The sequence below is a fragment of the Battus philenor genome, unplaced genomic scaffold, assembly GCF_028537555.1.
Source record: "Battus philenor isolate CCGP_79_NKW_IND1 unplaced genomic scaffold, ilBatPhil1.0.hap1 SCAF_21, whole genome shotgun sequence".
Taxonomy (NCBI): Eukaryota; Metazoa; Arthropoda; class Insecta; order Lepidoptera; family Papilionidae; genus Battus; species Battus philenor.
This window is the reverse complement of record NW_027181684.1, coordinates 8,708,282-8,729,829: the sequence shown is the minus strand read 5'-3', so window position 1 is coordinate 8,729,829 and position 21,548 is coordinate 8,708,282. Positions and strand designations below refer to the sequence as shown.

The window sequence follows — 21,548 nt, the reverse complement described above, 5'->3', positions numbered from 1 at the left end:
TTCCATAGATTGCAGTATGGCATTCAACTTGCCAACCTGCTAGGCGCGACGGTTACTTTCGTTTATACACGGATCTCCTCATTCGTGAATCGATCTAGTATATGAATAAAACTTTAGTGTTATGTGGCTACCGACCGTCTCATATTGCGATTTGTTCATTAATATGTTTACAACATACATACATATATAAATTAATCTTCGTTTCTTTTCACAGCCCACCCGCGATGCGACGGGCGCCGCTATAGCCGTGTTCACAGCCAACAAACACTTCCCCACACAGACGACGCACCAAACTACACTCCAGGTTACCGTTACACGCTAGTAAACATTTGTGTATTAACATAAATAATCTGTGTATCAATGTAGTGCTACCGAAACCGCTGTGCCGTGCGTTAGGTACGCACGCAGCGAGGCGGGGGAGGGAATCGGGTGCTCAGTCTGCAGTTCTTGTGGCGCTGGCGTTTATTTGCTTTTTTCTTCAGCCCCTACCTCGCTGCGTTTTTCAGGGTAATTTGCTGAAGACAGTAAAGGATTTTTTTTCAATACTTAATAGAAGAAATAGACCACCAGAAATAGACTCAGAATATCTTGAAGGTTATATATAAAATAATTATACTTTTTCTCTTTTGTTTTTGTATTTTCACGTTATGCTATTCTGTAATTTGTTGCAATATGTAGGCAATGACGTAATAACATTGCTGCTAAAAACGTGGGATTTCTAGTCGAAACTATGACAAGTATATTGTGTTTTTCCTTGATGTTAATCCAACCCTATCTAAAGTATTCTGAAAAGGTCGAAACGTGTGAAGGTTTTGGTGCATGGTGACCTTAACACTTTTTAACCAAGCACTTAATGTTTGCAGGGTAAAGATGTGTGTGTGTTTTGGCGTTATCATAATGAAAGTTATTCTTCGTCAATCAATTTTGATCTTGTTTTCTCTATTTCTCGTTTGATTGTCATCAATATTTGGAAATAAAAGTGGTTTGTGTAATGGACACTGTTCGCTAGAGAATGACTTATATCAACTAGTTTGCTACACAAGTCTTCGCACCGCGCCAGCTTACAACACCTCCTTACTCCCCTACCCGTGAATTGTGTTGTGTATAGTTTGAGACGATAGAAATTGTTATAAACGTATCCGTGCACATAGTCGAATGCAGACCATTTCCCATCGGACTTATTGGATATCTAAGAAAGACGCTTATGTCAAACAGTAGATGTCCTATGGCTGGAATAATTACAATGATAACGGTTAGGCTAGCTAAAAGCTCATAACGAACGAAGCTTTTAAAGGCCAATTTCAGCACAGTAGCTCTTTGCGTCACAATTTTTAATCGAATTACTTCGTTCAATTCACACAAAATGGCGAAAAGAAAAGAGTGGCAAGAAATCGTTCTGTATTTAGAATGTTTAATTTTAAAATGTTTTCTATTTAATGCCGTAATAACGTGTCAGATTCAAAAAAGTACAACCAAAGAGTTTATACTGCATAGTTTACTTATGTAACACTAAACTTTCCGCAACCTAATAAATAATTATGAGGTTGCACAAGGTGAAAAATTGTAAATTCATATTACATGCAAAATAAGCGCTTTGACGTAGAGTGTTGGATGTATTCCAGCGAACATAAGAAATTTAAATTGTTTTCATGAATTTATATTGAAATCAATAAAAGATTATATTCATATTTGGAGTAAAACACCTCCTTGCGTCGTACCTCTTTCTATCAAGAATTATAATCCTTTCTGCTGCGCACTATGTTTCGTCATTTGTGTCGATCTTTGGCGAAGACTAGCGTTAGAATAAACCACTTGTCCCTGTAGTTAAACGTGTTATTCTGATAGCGAGTGCGCTTACGTTATTTACCTTACGATTTAGCTTAGTTTTCCTGATTTGACTGATTTCTAATAAATGTAAATTTCTACGTGTTCTTACATTGATTCCTGGATTTGTGATATGTGCATTTCTTGGACAAAGAAGGCGAGTATACTAGCCAATCCATCAATCATCTCATTATCATTTCAGCCACAGGAAATCCTTTGTCGGATATAAGTTTCAGACCCGTTCGAATAGATCACCATCCAGCATGAGCGAACGTCTTACACCGAGCTTGCCGGTACGGGGTCTTCTCTTCACATAAATGTCACAGCGGCTTTCTGTTCTCCGCGCTATGTCCACTGCTACTTCAATTTGCCGATCCGATTGGCTTTTTTGTTTAGTTTCGTCGTTAAATCCCGTCTCTAAATTTATATTTCCTTAAAATTGTTTATTTTTTCCTTAATCAAACATTACGTTTTAATTGATTACAAATATGCGTCTGATTTACGCCATTTAATGAAATCAAGCCGTCAATTATAGTGTAATCTCCTGCATTATAGACACGTTTTCGGTCCTTTGTGTAGTGAATAAATCAAATGGTTAAGAAAAGTTTTCATCATCATTATTTTATCCGTAAGATGTGTACTGCAGGCCTAGGTCCAGGTCTGTCTTAATTTCAATAGGAGTACCAGTTGGCAGAGGCCTGCATAGAGCGTTTTTTAACTTATATCGTATACAAGATCAGTACTATTAACCCTTCGTTTGCCGCAACATGGCGCTTGTCAGTGTCAGGAACGATTTTTTTATATGATAAATGAAATATAAATTATCCTGTGGTTTGTAGTACATCCACGGTAAGTATGTACGCACCCGGGGACTTCGGACAGATAGGCATTCGACAGGTAAACTGTCATCAATGAAGTTAATAATATATAAATTAATATTTTCTACAATGGAGTAGCTTTTTATTTATTAGCTTCGATTAATGTAAGGTAATCTCATTTAGCGTATTTAAGTCCAATTATTTGACAGTTTGTCGTTACTTGTTTATGAAAACCCGTTAAATGAGTTAATTAATTTTTAATTAATTCAAGCATAACGCAAAGGATGGAAGGCAATGATTAAATCACATCTTTACTAATACTATATTTACCTAAATAAAACTATCATAGTTAAAAAGACAACATATATTAAAAAGAACTGTATAGTATACAGGATGGTTGGTAATAATTGTAAAAGCTTTAAAGAGGTGAATGTATAGCGCATATGCTGTCAATTAATATGTTACACTCTATCCAAAAGTCTACGGCACTAAAAGCGTTCAAAATTCGTATTACTACGTATAAAAATTAATTTTGTTTAAGACAATAATGGCAAAAATTAACTAATAAATTCAATTTGTACTGGGAGAAGCTATTAGCTTGTCATATTCTAATAGAAAAAATTAGTTTATGTAAAACGTATTTAAGTGATAAGTTTATACAGGTTAATCAGAAAAGAAGGTGTAAAAGGTATAAACCTTGTTGTTGGCAAAGTATATATATATATATATATATATATCTAAAAATAAACTTGTAGCTTAATTAATTATAAAATTTATTATTGCACTTAAAGAACCACTTTGTACGCAGGGAGTGGTGTATCAGTTGGACGTAGCGCTGCAGTCGCTGGAAACTCAGCGAGCTGGCCTGGTGTTCATATACGACATGACAGACTCCAAGTACACCAACTTCGACTATGAACTCTCACAGAAAATATTAACAATGCTTAAGGTAAGATCTAATATTATACAAAAACTTTTAACAAGTCAAATGACAAGTGAACGTGGGATCGATCAATACGCTATAAGATGATATGAGATAGTTCTAGAAGATCGTAAAGGATTATTTAGTGATAAAGCTTGAGAATAAATAGTTCTTATTGGCTGGAACAAAAGTTTTAAAAGTTGTGTTCCCGCATTTACTCGTTATGCGTCTGAAAAACTCAAAAATCTACTGTGATGGGTTGGTTTTACTAGCAGTCCGTGAAATTCATCGGATCAGCCTTCAGTAACACTATATTTAAACGTGACAGATATGTAATTGGTGCGCCTTTTTTAAATTCCAAGTTTCAGCCCGATGACAAAATATGGAGAAATTACCTACTACTAGTTGGAAATGACCACTTAAAATTCGACTGAGTTTGCATTGTTTTTTTTTTCAGATCAGGGCATGTTTGAAATTATTCTAGCCATGTAATTGATGTTGAAGGATGCTTCTATAAGGGTGTTAAATTTGATTCAAGTTTTTGTGGAATTGGACTCTATTTTATAATTTTCATGATGTACAATAGTGATCATGGTCATGTGTACACGACGTACTAAGTGGGTAATTGTGTAAGTTTTCGACACGTTGGAAATTATTATTTTGAAATAATATAGGGATTATAAAGATAAATGTTTTAAATCTGTCGCGATATTTGCTTTTTTACTAATCACGAGTACTTTGTAGTTACAAGTGTACGAATTATCTATCTATACCTTTGTAGATATACAGGTGATTGTTTATAGGTGTATAAGCCCTAAAGGTGTGAATGTATAGCTCATTTGTTAACAAGATGCTTTAAAACTTTTATACCTGTTTCTAATAAACCTGTAAAGTGATCACTCTGAAATATATTACATAAATTTATTTTTTTGTACTGGAATGCGACAAGCCGATAAATTCTGCAGGGTCAGATAGTAATAATTGTTATGAATTTTGATAACGCTTTTTTTACTATAGTACCATAACGTTATTTATCATTTCTGAAACCTTTGTTGTTTGAATAGGGTACACCAAATGTACATTCCTCCCTTTAAACCTTTTATACCTATAACCAACCACCTTGTATATACTACATTATTGATGTAAAAATGTTTTTTTATTATTTATGTATATTTAAAACAATCCGTTCTGCGTATGTAAAATTTTGGCATTCATTTTGCAGAGTAATGTAAAAATTGCTACATTTCCAAATTAGATCAATTGAAATCTAAATATTGTGCCCATTCTTAAGTTATCACTAAAATTAGTAACTTGTTCGTATTTTACGCCCATAAACGTCCGCTGCAAGGCATAGGTCTCCGAAAACTATGGGGGGGAGATACCACAATCACCAAGCTTGGCAGACGGGTTGGCGATCGCAGTGTGGTATCATGGTACGCAGAGGTCGCTGCTGTCCATCCTTTGGAAACTTCTTCGTGAGCAGTGGCAATCCTATGCAATTAACGCACAAAGTGTGAATTATATAAAATTGTATCCCGGGAATCGAACCCGCGACCTTCTATGGCAAATGTCAGTCATCTATCACTGGGCTACCATTACTTGTTTTCCTTATTATATTAGTTTAATTAAATATGTAAAGCTAAAATTTGATCATTTTGTGTCCATCTTCAATGAGAGACGCAGTGAAAATGAATAACTATTGAAAAGCACGTGAACTTATGACTATTTAGTTGTATACTCTGTTGTTATTCCGAAATGAATAAATAAAAGAAGAAAGAAGTTTCTTTGACATGGGACAGTGGATTTGCTCTGTAATAAAAAAAAATTAAGTAATTTGGACCGCATTGTATGTTTTATAAAACGAGGACAAAATTTACGAAGTTGTTGACTAAATATAGGTCAGTGGGTACTTGGCAGCCTCCATTGAAAATAACAAAGTTCTAAGTTAGGTCAGCGGCTCTCGACAAAACTACTGATTGGTAACAAAATTATGGCATGGCCTTTCAACGCACCCCGTTCCTGATTTTTGCCTTCATTAAAGAGATTTTATGTAATATAGCGACGCCTTTGGTCTCTGAAATACTCTCAATTAGTAACTATGGTAGGGACTTTTTTTAGTAATAATGTATTATACAGTAGTCTCATCATCATTGTCATCATCATCGCTGCTGGCATAGACCCATAGATTTTCAATAAGACTGGTTGGAAGCGAACTTCATGCAACTTTTTCCTACGACCTTATCTAGTCCGTCTGTTTTCCTTGTGGGTAGATGTCCTATGCTGCGGTCATTTGTTATATGCGTCTGTAACCTGCAGGGGCGGTTTAACCAATAGTGCAGGGTGTGCAATGCACACGGGCGGCGTCGTCTCAGGGGGCGCTCCGAAACAGGAAGGAGCATCGTCCTCGACCATCATGCTCGCTTAGTTTCGCAACAGAGATATGTTACAGGCATAAAAACAATAAGTGTTATTCTGCCGTCATAAGAAGAAAGGCCCTAATTAATACCATACTGTAAGCTATACCTACTTACAAAATAGCTTATTGGAATATGAAAAAGCTTTCTTGTTACGACGGCAAAGTTAATACTTAATAGCCGCGAGGGGCGGGGGGGGGGGGTCATGTCTGGGGGGCGCCTGGGTTTCGTTGCACACGGGTACTGCACAAGCCTTTCCTGGTAGCCTGCTCTATGTCAGTTACATTTGTTTGTTTACGAATCACATCAGTCTTGATTCGATCTCGTAGAAAAATATCTCTCCGTGGCTCATTGAGCGACTATGAACTTGGCAATGAGACCGAATCTAGCCTAACAAGTGTTTTTATGTCACGCGATTTCATATTCCTACAAATGTTCCAATATAACGCGAGGATTTTTAACTTAGAGTACTGTAAGATTTGTAATGATTTATTTGATAGTTCAGTAAGCTTACGTCGATACTTAGTTTGACGGCCTTTTGTCTCTCCTTTTCAGTTTCAATACATATATTTAAATATGTATGTTTTGTCTCCTCTTGTTTACCTAGGGCTTCATCTGTAAATATTTCCTGTAAGTTTGTCGCCGCGCGACTAATGTAAGATGATCAACTGGTATCTATTTTTAATATCTGAAGAAAGCCCTCTATTGATTACGTTTTTACTTGACCCTATTCCGAGTCTTCGACAAGGAGGCTGCATTTTTCTACGCCTTTACGACACACCGTACATTTCCAATCAACCTCCACTTCGTTTAACGGGCATGTCAAGTTAAATGTGATGTTGTAGATGTACTCGAATCTTTCCTATGTATCTGTATAATTGAAGCCGTTTTTCTTACAGCTATTAAATAATAGCTTTTCAATTCAAAGCTTATTAAAAATTGGATATATGTACAAATATTTTTAAATGTAATTTAAATTAATATAGCACATTCATTCCTACTCATCTGCCGCTATAGTCTTAAATTTATAGAATGGAGACAGCAGATCGGCAAGCGCAGCGTGGGTAGTCCCGAGAAGAGGTAGTCCTCTTCTCTTTTCCCAGAAAATGGCGTTTTCATACGGTCCTGTTGAATATTTATGGGGGGAGGCCTATTTCCAGATGTACCCCTTACGGGGGATATGTTGATGATGATATTGTTTTTTTTATGATGTATCATAAAAAATCCACATCAATTCTTATTTAATTAGTTAAGTAAACGAATTAGTTGCTTAAGTTTATAGCTTTCCAAAACTTCACTTTAATAACTAAAGGGTATAACTTAGGTATAAGGCATTGCAGATGCCTTTTTAAAAAGTTTAATCGGCTTTTAAATATACGGCTACTTAAGAAACAATATAGAGTTCAATTCGAAGCAGTTAACATTTAATACGTGTGCTAGTTAATTGTTCAGTTACGATGTTGTTTCGTAGATATTGTACTCGACGGTAATGCTAACACTGTATTAATCTGCTTTGTCAACGCTGGCACTAAGCAGAAAAGCTTTGCCTTGGCAGCTCTCTTTATAGAAGCCGTCCAACTACAGTCTGACGCGGCGCCTATGACTGAAAGGATAAACATATCTTGCGGAATTTGCGATACACGTATACAAATGAAGAGTTTGTTCACTGTTTTTTTTATCTAAGTTTCCTGTATATAAGATTTGATTGTACATAAAAATAGTACCAAAGCAATAACTCTCCTAGTAACTCGAATTGTTAATTACATATCTCTTTATGTAACGTTACCTATCTCCTTCTAACTTTATATTTTCACGCGTATGGGATAAGAAGAATTCAAAGTTCTTGCATCACTGAAGCGAATGCTTTTTAGAGTGACGGCGCTGGAGTAACTAAGAGAGTGCCAGGGCTTTTGCTGTCAAATGAATCACGTTCATCCGAGAAACTAACCTTGGCTAAATCAGTTCTTATTATCAGTAGTAGTAATGCGTTGTATTCCCGTTTGAAGGGTGGATTGTGAAGGGGAATTGGAAACACGTCAGACGTTGTCTCAAAATAGCAGGCCTATATGCGGTGCCATATGAATTTGCATGTCATAAGGTAAAATACCACCGCATTATAAATATGCAGAAGTATCGCTTACGTAGATCTCTGTGAACAGTTTCCATTTTATCACATTGCAATAAAGGATTATATTTTAGTATGTGCGGAAATTGAAACCAATTTCCGCACATACTAAAATATAATCTGTTTAATTTTAGATTTAAAACTAAGAAAAGGAATTTCTAGGATCTTTTGTGGATCTTGAATATATATGTGTACACGAATTTAGGTGTTACGAGTTTATTTTTATTTCTTTTATGTATCGTGCCCGTCATGGCGAATAAATAAATTGTTATTAAAGATATATTGCGAAGCAACTGTAAGAATACTAATTTATTTATGAAACATCTCAGAGAATCTAAAGCTTTTACGCTATAAATAAGTTTTTATAGGTGCTAAAATGTCGATATAAAACATATTAAAGTAGAGTTATATAATTATAATTAGAGTTCAGTGTTAATGTGTGAAAACCATGTAATTCGGATTTACTGATAATTATTTGAACAATATTGGGCTACTGTGATAAAGCGTGATAAATTTATATAAAATTGATAAATTATAATACCAATGTAAAAATTTTCATTTGAGTACGTCTATCTATATTATACGTATATCTATCATTTGTTTACCCATGCCCCACAAGTGGGCAGTTTGATTGTTAAGGCGGGCATTCACGTGTTTAACTCTTTCGTTTTAATATAAAAATGCATGTTACATGGGGGAATAAGAATTTTAGAAAAGCTAAGATGGGACATACGAGTAGCACATAATAGGTAGAAAAATACTGATCTATCGTATTCTTTATCTATCATTAGTAACCTTCGATTCTACTCCAATAACACTGTGATAGACATTAGTAAAATGTTCACGTATACATAAACAGTTTTTTTGTTTATCTGTATTTGTGTTGTCTCCGCATGTCTAATAGAGATCAGTTTAATGTACAGTTTAGTTTGTCTCCTAAATATCTAACGTCAAATTGGTTAAAAATAATTCTTGTCTGTGCATTTTGATGTCTCCAATCATTTTAGTGCTGCCTCAAAAATCTGCCTTAAATATTCACCTGTAAAATTAATTAAGTCAGAAATGGTTAGTAGTTCTTTTGTATGTTGCTTAGTTATGTTTTATTTTCATATATTGCTGTTGTAATAGGTAAAAAATATTTAATTATATTTAATATTTAATTGACATAAGTGTATTTAGCAATAACATACTGTACGTCTACGCAAAGTCTACACAAGTTACGGAAACTTATTAGAACTAGGATTAAAAAAGTGGCAAAATATATAGAATAAAGCGACTTTGGTCTTAACTGAAAACAGCGTTTTCTCTACGAAACCGAGACTGAAGTCTGGGCGGGCAACGTGGCTTATTGGCACACCGTTTACTGAAGCGCAGCGGACGTCCCTGTACTTAACGGATTAAACAATTGTTAAAACACAGTTGTATAGATTCAACAGCACTGCAGTTAATCGGATTTAAGGATTTAACGCTTTGAACAGTACACAAAGAACGCCGCAATTGATTCAGTTGAATGTAATATATTTACCAACACTGTTGTGTGAGTTCCATTAAATGGTTTAGATTAAACCATCTAAAGTAATTTGTGACTCGATTGCTATGTACCTGCAAATTACTATTTGCGAAATAGGTTAGAATATGGTGTGTATAAATGGTGAACGCGAATGCTAATCCGCCATCCTCGACATATGACGATATGGATGCATGGTTACATAAATTTGAATCAATGTTTGTGAAAAAACAGAAGAAATCCGAGAATGCGAATAGGCGAGTGAACGCAATAAACGGATAACTACTTGCTTCGTGGAGTATGACAAATTTATTTGTGCGTAGAAAAGATTTTAACTCGTGTGAGCAGCATTTGGGAAACTACAAAGTATCTTGTCCAAAACATTGCAATATCTGCAAACGGAGGTCTTTGATCAATGTATTGTCAGTTACATCATGCGCATCGGAGACGTGGTTGCTTGCGATGGGCTTCATAAGGCTCAAGGCTACCCGGAGAACAAATGAGAGGCATATGCTTAAAGCTTTGCTGCGAGATCGAATCAAAAACGACCATGCCGACGTAAAAACAAAGATGAACGTCGTAGCTCGAAGAATTGTTTCTCTGAAGTAGCAGTGGGTAGGGCACATCGCACGTACAACTAATGTTCGAGTCGGTACATGCGGCGTGAGTAATCCCCTACTAGATGGATTGATGACATAGTAAGTCTGACAGGAACAAGAAGAAGATTCTGATAACAGTTTTTTAGTGAATTTTTTTAACTCATTGAAATCCTTTCCTTATTTTCTAAAAAAAAATCCTTAGGCGTAATCTATGTATATTATGTATGCTTTTTTTCTTTTGGTCATGCCTTTACTGAGAACGACTTCCGATTTTCAATGTTCATATTTTTTTACAAGTTTCCAAATAATTTGTTTGGAATACAATATTAGAGAGAAAAGTTAAAAACTTTATAACGGTTCGCTATGAACTTCACGCGTTTGTCAGTTTGTTTTGAACTTCGCGCGTTTGACTGTTCACGCATAACCAGTTTGTATTGTCGTTTTCAACAAAACTATGATCACATCTAGAAATAATAAAACTTCTTTCGTATTTTATCAATAAATAAAGTGAATACACCTAAATATGTCTAATTTATTTATTTTTTCTTTTGAAATGCGACGGCCAATAAATTCTGTTACAAAGTCTATTAGTACAGCTAGTAACACAGATCCAAATTTAATTTCCGATTATGATATCCTATACCGTTTGCCGTGAAGGGACGTGAGTGATTCGAGAATTGCCCGAGCATTTCCTATCGGTAATGATATAGTGTTCATTTTATCAGATCATAATTCTGGAATTTCATTATATTAAAAATTACATTTAGATTTTGTTACATTTTGTTCTTTTTTTTGTTAGAGGTTGAATGTTAATGAATTTATAATTTATATTCTTCTGTTAAATTTGTATGCTTATACTGCGTCTTTATTTTCTGTTTGTATTGGTTTATATAGTTAAATATGAGTCAAAAGCAATGTAATTAAACAAGTAATTTAAATAATTAAATTCAGTTTAATTTGTTATTCTCATTTCAAAACAATGCGCAGTTGTATGTGATTGGTTCAACTAGTTTCTATTCCATTCAATTGTCACTTTTCCGATTCACCAGTCAATTTATTTATAGATGGAAAATTCGTAGCATGATTTTTACGTAGCGCGGTGGGCGGATGCGGGCTATGCGTAGCCGCCCGCCAGTATCTAACCGAGGGGCCTACGTCAGTCGGCTGAGAGACCTCGTTCTTGGCGGTCGTTTACTTCGGCTGCGCTCGTCTGCAATATTGCGCGTAACGTATTTCAAACTGAATTCGGCGTATCTTATCGAACCGAAAACGCGTTGTACCGATAACAGTAGTTTCAAAACAGCGTGGATATTGATACTTTATTTGAGCGGGATTGGTATCAAGTGTCAATATTTGTGTTAAATTTGGGCATCGTTGCCGTGGGCTAGTGTTGTGCTAGTGTTAACCATCAGTTTGCCGGGGACTGCACTGGCTTGGCCGATGTTCGCCCGGGACTTTTGGGTCTAATAACCTGAAGGGACGGATCAATAGAGACCTCATATAATCCTGGTGCGGATCATATTTCGATGCTTATATAAGGTTTGTTGAATGTTTATTCATATATAACAACATTCATTAAAACATGCATTAGTATATGAGTACTTATAGAAATTTTTACAATTATATCTCATTAATGACATTTTTTTAATGTTACTTATTTTATAATCACATCTGCCAAAGATTATTAAAAATTTGCCTGCATAAAAAAGTATATATGATATCGTCTTTCTATCTAGTATACATATATTAGAAGATATAATAATTGTTGTATTTAAAACACAAATTCAAAACGAAGTGTAGAAAGAAAATAGTGTTTAGTTTTTCATTATTTCGTTGCCCATGGTCTCTATGAAATAGAATTTAGATAACATGTGAAATATACTTTGTAGACAATCTATAAAATACGCACCTGTTCCTTTATAAGAAATCAAATATCGGCGAGCTCGTCAAACAACATCTAACGCGTTGACCCTGACAACATTTCGTCATTTAATTGTCGATCTGTTACGTAAGTTATATTGGTTATTTGGAATTGTTATCATGTTATTGTTAAAATAATTTGGCTATTTATATATCTGTTGGTAAAAGTTCGCTTGAAATTTGTATGGACGTCTAAATTGCAAAAGTTGGACGTTCGATCTAATATGTATTAAATGTTAGTAGCAAATAACCGAGTCGAGATATTTAGGTGACTAACATTTATGTTAATATCTGTTTGTAGATTCCGAATGCATATAAAATTTAAAATAAATGTATGTTTTAAAAAGGTATTTATGTTGTTGATTGTGCGACTTAAGATATTTCACAATCGTAATCGCCGCGGCCGGTCCCGGCAGGATTATCAGACAATAACTCCAAAAACTTTTTTTTGAGGAGAGGGATCTTTGTCATAAGGCATGCAGAAATCAGAGACATGTAGTTAAAGTTTTGTAAATACTGTTTAAAAATGTATATAAAGAATTTTTTATAGCAATATAGGGCTTTAATAATAGGTATTACTGAGCTAAAAATAGCACAATCGCAATCATAAATATATTAGGTAACTAAGATTCATATTGCGTACTTATATATATATATGTATATATATATTAAAATTAATACATTGGAACGGTTTTTTTACAATTATTTATTATCTTAAATACACGCAACTCACAAATATAATTTTCGCAATATGTTTTAGAAGATCAATAAAATTTTGTGTAAAAGTTTCGCTACAAACAATACAAGTTAGTTATACACAGAAGTCATATGATTGTGATATCTGTGTACATACAGAGGCAGACAGAAAGTGAATAGATTTACGTGAAAGTCTGCACGAGGGTGACGCTAAAATTGGGGTGGCGAGATATGTTCACCCTCTAAAGTTCAATGCCAGACACGGTACGTCCCTTCTGAGTGAAAAACAGCTCCTGGTTATTTTTATCTTTGCAAATATTGAGTCATCCTCAATACCGTAAAACATTTTATGATTCAAATTCTTCCAGAGTAATTATATTCTGCGCTTTATTTCCGGTCAAATGCTGGCCTATTTGTTTCTAAAAGAACCAATCAACCCGGTATATGCTTTGCGATCAATCGATGGGGTCGCCTCGTCGACGCTCACGTGTCAGTGCGTGGGCGGGAAGCGTGTCGCCTCCGCAGATTCGTCTATACAAATAAATAAAATTGGTGTGTCTGTTTGTAATATTAAAATATCAGTTTTTTATTACATGCACTGAATATATATACTACTAATCTGTCTATCTGTTTGTTCTGACCAATCTCTGAAATGGCCAGTTCAATTTTGGCTGGATTTATACTGGCAGATAGCCGATGTAATTTAAGAGTTAAAGCTAAGTTTACAAAATAAAATAAAAAAGTTAAAAACCTAAATATTTTTTTTTGTTAAATTCCACACAGTCGTGGGTACAGCTAGTTTTAAACATATTTCATATAAATTAATTTCCTCTTAATATCGTTAGGTAGCATTAACATGTTTTTTTCGTAAAGGGATGATATGGTCAATAACTTATGAATACGGAGATATTGGTTATAGGTGGAAAGGCTTAAAGCGGTTACGTATAAGCCATATGCTGTCTATTGCACACCTTTAGGTACAAGGTGTCAGACAATCGATAAATAATCAATAACGTAATGATAATAAAGTAAGAAAAATCGCTTTCAAAATTCGCTTTATTATATATTAAAATTAATAATTGTTTACTATCCGTCCCTGTAGACTGTTTACCGCTAGAACTTACTGGCATGTCGTATTCATACAATCTATACAGGGTGATTGGAAAGATTAGAAGAAAGCTTTTTATTGTATATTATTAATTTAATTAGCGTAAGTATATCTTATAATTATTTATGTTTATTAATATCTTCAACTATATGTTTGTTTATGGTTAATGAGATCAAAATAATACAGAAATTTGAAATTCATTCGAGGTAATGATTGCGGGAGTTCCGACGTTTTCTTTTGATTCGAACGAGTATAATAACAGGAAAAACCTAACATAATTTTTTTAAATAATTTTAATTTACTTGTTACGGACTGTGGTTTCTTTAAATAATTCAACGAGTTAATAATATTAACAGTGTCATATAATGTAATAAGTGTTGTGAAATGTAAACAACATTCCTGTTTTTAGTAATGTAGGGTACATAATACATTCGATAGATCGAAACGGTGAACATGGTGCTGTAGATGTGCATGATAGCACTCGATTTGCACTTCAAGTTCGATTTCCACTCCTTTTTCGTTATCCGGGCTTCGACGCACCTAAATACTTCGCCACTTTTTCCACCACTTTGTTGCTTCTTTGAATAGACGTGTGTGACAGTTTGAAGAGTCGTTTATAGTACTTTTCAATTGAACCATCATCGTTCTTTAGAAGAGGCAAGGTTACCCATTAGAATATGAATAATTGCTAGCTGTTATCCGAGATTTTGTTACTGTCAAGCTTTTGGTTTTCGCACTCCAGTAGTAAAATAGATAAATAAGGCATATTTTAAAGTCATTGCTTTATTTATTTAATAAAAATATTAATAAATAAACAGCGTTTAATTATAAATATAAGTTTATTTTTTCGTATAATGCGAGATTTTAATAATGATCTTACATAAATTGAGAAGCACATTAATTACTATTTTGTTTTGTTTATGATGTCTTTTTCTATTTTTGATTAACATGTTTTAATTTACGATTTATATGAGAAAAATAAAGTATTGTTTTGACCGATTTCTTTACACTTCATTTATTTCTCTCAGTAATGCTTTTTGTTTGCTTCTTAATGTAAATAAATAGCTAATTTAGCTGAGGTGTATTCAAATTTTGAGCTTAGCAACACATTGGGCGATAAATTTAAAGTATTAAAAAACATTACTTTTGATTATATGTTTAAATTCGTTCAATGGTTATTTATGAGTCCACAGCAAGAAGCGTTAGAAAATGTAGGTTGTACAATTGTAATGTATGTAGGTTACATGATGGAAGGAATTTCTGCTTCAAAACGGTGCTTGTTGGTGTTTGTCGCCTTTGTGGAAAATATGACATGTTTCTAAATAACGTGCGCAAAATTCTACATATTATTTCTCACTCGCAAGTTTTTATTTATGTTTTAAAACGATATTTTTAATTATTTTACCAAATGTTGGGTATACGTATTATTGCCTTTCAAGTTACTGCAACTATATATAATAAATGTAGATTTCTAAGGTTATGTTAGTAAGATTGAGAAACACGAACATGATTTGAGAAGTCTTTACGTCATATTCTATTGGTGCATTTTTTTTTCAAATCGCATATACAGGTTCAATGGTTAACGGTGTAAAAGCTTTAAAGGGTGAATAAATAGCTCACTTGTCAGTAAGAGGCTTTACAACATTTACTATTATTTCCAATAACCCTATATAAACTAATCAGTCTGAAACATTTTATGTTAAATATTTTTTTTCTGTTGTAATGCGACCGGCCTCTAAACTCCGGCGGTTAAAAATCTGCAGGGACAGATAGTAAACAATAATTAATTTTAATATGTACTAATCAGAATTTTAAAAATTCTGTTTTTTACTATACTATCAATAGACACCAAATAAGCCACACATTCACCATTTTAAAACTTTATCTCCCATAACCGATCACCATGTTTATCCAAGAAATTTTTGAATTGCAGATTTGATTTTCGCAACTTTGCAGAAACGTTATGAGATTATCGAATTACGGTATTTTTTAAAATGTCTTTAAGATTGTGAGAAAAAGATATCGTGAAAATTTTTTTTTTTATTAATAAACACAGTTTTAATTACACATTTTATTGTCGATATATGGGTGCGAAGTACGTTAATGTTTGCAACGCTTAACAGAAAAATAATCAATATATGTATATTTTAAAGCGCATGCCTTAGAGCCTTGAAGTATCCTTTTGTTGTATCTTAAAACTTTGTAAGAGTCGCAATATAATATGAACGATGTGTGTATGATTTGAAATATCTTATTTCTCTTTGAACGCAATATGAAACTTTGTTGAAAACAACTTCCAATGATTCCGTAGGGCGTTTTGTAAACGAGATTTAAAATTTTCATTGTATGATTCATTTTAAACTCATACTTGTTTGTATTTAATTTTTTGTATTCTTAAGTATGATAATGCGTGCAAATTTAATATGAATGTTGTTAATTTTTAACTAAGTTTTATATTTATTTAAGATTTTTTTATGATCGAAATTTAATGATCAAAGAAAAGTTAATCTTTTACGTGTGTATTCCACACATTCGGTACGGCTTGTGAAACTTGATTTAATACTTTCTGATATTTAGACTATAAATAGTGAATATTTAAACAATTTTCAATTAGAGTTTGTAAATAATATTTAAAAAGAAATTTAAAATTAAAATGAAAAAGTACTTGTTTAATTGAATTTTACAAATATTAAGTTCACAATTTGTATTACAGCCTAAATTTTCTCTTTGGTTTTATTACCTCAAGTAATGCGATTAACAGATGTAAGTTAGTGCTATTAAAAGCTAGCTTCTCAACGTTACAAGTGCTAAACAAATTTTTAACGATGCTTGTAACAAAAAACATGTAATATTAGAATTTATACATAATTACATTTTTAAAATGTAATGTGCTTTTATTATTAGTTGTTAATTAAATGCTGTGGCTTGAGATTCTCTCGGAGAGTGAGATTCGTCAAAAAGTATTTATGGATACATTATAGCATATTATCTGTTTTGTAATTCAAACGTTAAATAACTTTAATCTCCAATTAGACTCAGGAACCGATGACGGATGGTTTTTATATTAATGAAGTGCTAAAACTATTAAGAGAAACAATTGCTTGTGATCACTTACCGCAGTGAAACGATGGAAAATAACAGCCAAGCCACATTTGCAAGTTGAAGTTTCAGTGGACAGGTCATGTATAGCGCAGAACAAAAAGCCTCTAGGACGTCCTCCCACAGTGTGGACAGACGGCCTGGTTTAGGTAGGGTTAGGCCGGAAGACGCTGGGTACAAGCCGCTTCCATCTGGTATTGGAAACCTTCGGAGAACACGTGTGTCTGGCAGTGGACAGCCCTATGTTTGAGATAATGATGTTTTGTATCTCGATTGATGATTTTTGAACTAAAGAATCATTTTTGGTTATAGAACACCATGATGTAAAAGGATTTAACCAGGCTATATTGTATCTAAATCGGAGCCGTTACTTTGTTTGTTTGAATAATAGATATGCATAATAGATGCAGAGATCAACTATTTAAAATCAAAGGTCACTGTATAAATATGTAGATAATTTTTTAAAACTGTTTTGTACTCGAGTGTTATGAAAAGAATACAATTTCAACTTATTGTACTACCAAAGTGTAAACGGAACTTTTTTATTTTATTTTAGTATATATAGATTACTCATTAAAATAATGAAAAAAATAAATTTGATAGGGTCTGCGAAAAAGGGTTGGGTCTAAACATTAAAATTAAAGGTCCTTTAAGGTTACCGTTTTATTGTACAGGTAGTAAAACTATTCAAATAAATTTAAACTAAGCGACCTAAGGCTGACATGAAATGTTTTCGCTGTAAGAACTGTGTCGGTGTATGTATCGAAGAAAACTATATTTACAAGAGCTTACAGATATAAATAGTCGGAACCCAGTCTATACAGGATGATTGGTTATCGATATAAAAGCCTATAAGGAATGAATGTATAGCTGATTAAGTTTATTCACCCTATCCAAAAATTAATACTTTTAAGAATATTAATCAATGTTATGATGACTAATAAAGAAAAAAATGTTTACAAAACTCGGAATATTGCATAATAAAATTAATTATTTTTTATACTGTTTGTTCCTACAGACTTTATATTACCATAAGTTATTGGCCAATCGCATTCCTATAGGTAAAATAATTTTATGTAATATATTTGAGAGTGAGCACTTTGGCCAGAATAATAGGAAACAGGTGTAAAAGCTATAAAGCTTTTGTTTAGATATTAGTATTTACATTTACCACTTTAACAATTATATCTAATTATCCCGTATAGTGTTGTAGAAGTATAAAATAAGTAACTGCGCAGAATATTTAAATCAATATTAGTATTCGACGAAGTATCAGCCGGGCCCAAAGGTCAAGGTCGAAATGTAAGATATCTGGAACCACTTTGCTAAGTACCGCTGACCTACTAACGCTGTTGAAAAGCAAATATAAACTGTATATTAAAAGTTCCGATATATTGACAACCAGTCGGTATTCATGTTTGAAAAGATGTACTCAATTAATTTATTTAAGATTTTTTAAAACGTTACAATAAGTTTAAACTAGGCATTTTTATAGCAAAATTAAAATGTTACTTTTTCTTTGTAAGTGTATAATATATATGCCATTTAGTTATTGGTGTAAAAGCTTTAAAATGTTGAATGTATAGTTTATTTGCTGTCAATTAATGTATGGTACACCATATCCGAAAATGGAGAAATAATGAATAACGTAATGATAATAAAGCAAGAAAAATACTTTTCGAAATTCAAATTTATACGCATAAAAAATTATTATTGTTTACTATATGTCCCTGCAGACTTTGTACTACTATAAGTCAATGGCCTCTCGAATTCCAAATAATAATTTCATATAAGATATATTAGATTGATCTCTTTATATAATACAGAATGATCGAAAATAGGCGTAAAAGCTTTTTGTTACCAGAAGAACTATACCTTCCCTTTTAATGCATTTACACCTATAATCAATTACCCTGTATACGTAAATACGTAAATGTATTCTATTCATACCTATTGCATTTTGTATTATTATAAAACATATTTTATAAAATGTTTTAAATTTTTATAAATCTTGTTTCTCATTCAATCACCAACTATAAGTATAGTGATTATTTTATACAGAGTATTTGGAAATAGCTGTAGAAACTTTTTGCTGACAAACGAGCTATATATTTATATATATATACACACACACACACACACACACATATGTACATATACATTACAATCACCTTGTACAATGTGTAATTTGTTAACTAGTAGGCGTTAAATGTACGGATGTTATTATCTTTATATCTTTAGTTATAGAAAATTACGTATAACAATGCATTTGAATATAGTATCAAGGCTTTTCTGCGAGGATGTACTAGGTATTTGATGTACTGAAAAGTTTAATTTTTCTATCCGGTTTTTACAGATTTTTGTGGAGATTAAAATTAATCCGCAACAACTTTATTGTATTCTCTGGACAGAGCTAATACCTAAGCATAAACCAACCTATGTTATTGGTTAGTGATAATGAGTTAAGAATGCGTTTACATATACCAAACCCTTGCACGATTCGGAAGCGTTCAAAAATTCCGTTGGTTGCATCTGTTTACCCTAACCTTTGGCGTATTTTAGTGAGTCATTATTTTTTGTGTGTTATTTGGACAACGATCGCAATTGAATAAGGAGGTTTTACCACGTCAATTCTTGATTTGCACACTTTTAAAAATATATCGCATGTAAACACATCTGTAAATTTATTCACGTTTGTTAACGCCCACTACCATCATCTGTCCCTTTCAAGTATATCATACCTAAAAAGCAATAATTTCAAAAAAATAATAATATACCACGTAATGATGATAGAGTACGGATAAGCGTTGTAATCATTTGTATTACTACGTATTAAAATTAATTATTGTTTACTATACGTCTCTGCAGACTGTGCAATCAGAACTTATAGACTATTTGTAATACAATAGAAAAATGCATAGTTCATATTGATCACTTTATTCCGAGTGCTAAAAAATAAGTGTCAAAGCTCAAAAGCTTTTTGCTTACTACTGACCAATACATTCACCCCGTTAAAGCACACCTATAAACAATTACCCTGTATTCGTAAATACATAAAGGTGTTCTATTCATACACATTATAATTTGCTATAAACATGTTTTAAATTTTTATAAATATTGTTTCTCACCTACGTAAAGTTGGTGTTTTGAAACTAATCTAAAGTTAGGTAATAGCTTCTAAAAACGAAATAAAATTCTTGCACAATAATAAAAAGCCAAATAGTTTATATACTAAGTTTAGCATGCGGTGATGCTTTATGAATTGAAAATTATATTTGTTATTCTGCATATACATTTCTTGAAAAAAATTTATTTCTGTGCACCTTGTGCCTTCCCCTTCTATTGATTTCCAATAGTACCGATTGGAAGCGGCCTGCATCCATCGTCTTCCGTCAAATTTAACAAGGTTATCAGTCTATCTTGTAGGTGGATGTTTAAAATTGCACTTGCTAGCCTGTGGTGTCCATTTCAGAACGGGTAAGTCCCCAGTCCCCAGTGGCCATCAGTTCTGCGCGCTATGTAGCTTATGATCGTTTCAATTTCGTAAAATATCATCAAACGTAAGTGCGTAATGTAATACTTGAAAACAAACTTATTTTTGTCACTTCATTTTATCGTAGATAATTATCTATAATTTCGCGTAACGTATGTGTAATTATATAGAAGCCATTAACATCTGTTTTAGAAACGTCATTACTACGCAGTATTTTTTTAGTCTGTTTTTCCTTATATTTTGTGTATACATAATGCGCTTATATTTCACGTTTCGCTTTTAAATCAATCCGGTAAGAATGATTATTAATAAATAATCGTTTTTTAGTAATATTGAACAACACAACTAACACAACTGTCAGTTGACTCAATAAACATACAGAGTGTATTTTATGTGGTGCACTTTTTATTTGTAGTTTATTTGACGATTATAATTACGTTACGGTTAAGTGTTAAACATTGTTAAATGAAATCTTATTTGGTTAATATCGCACCCCTGACTGATAATTATAATGTCTTACCATGCAATTAATAACCATGCAAAAATATTACATACAGAAAACATCTTTAAATACATACATACTAGCTGTCCCAGATTTTGTACTTTCAAGTCTGTTGAAGTTCAAAAGAAAAAGTGATAAAAAAATTATTATGATAACGTATGAAAATCTTGTTTTCATTAATGATACGCATACATACATAACAAGGTTTAAATTACTTAATAAAAGAAGGAAGAGTGTTAAAAGCTTATTAAATTAAGATAGATAATATTAGTATTTATTTTAAACTGATTTATCATAGATAAAAATTAGGTTAGGCACAAGTCTAATGGAAAATGTCGTACTCGTAAATAATAAACAAGCGTGTAGCATTGAGTAACCATAAAAAATTTATGGTCAATGAAACTACGTGAGAATTGAAAGGATTACCGATCAATGGGTAGAAGAGGTATTAACGAGAAAAAAAGTCGTTTTTTTATTTTATTTCTTACACATAACGTCGTTGACTTTTCAGCCCATACACG

General features: G+C 32.8%; 1 protein-coding gene across 1 annotated transcript in view; it reads left to right on the top strand.

The window, feature by feature from the left end:
• Window positions 1-223: 223 nt before the first annotated feature.
• The window catches only part of Ptpmeg2 (Protein tyrosine phosphatase Meg2), a 72,148-nt gene continuing 50,823 nt past the window's right edge, over window positions 224-21,548 (top strand). Inside the window, exons 1-2 of the mRNA XM_068766384.1 lie at window positions 224-304; window positions 3,451-3,591. Coding sequence (XP_068622485.1) covers window positions 3,526-3,591 — 66 coding nt within the window. The 5' untranslated portion in view covers window positions 224-304; window positions 3,451-3,525. The remainder of the gene's footprint in view (window positions 305-3,450; window positions 3,592-21,548) is intronic.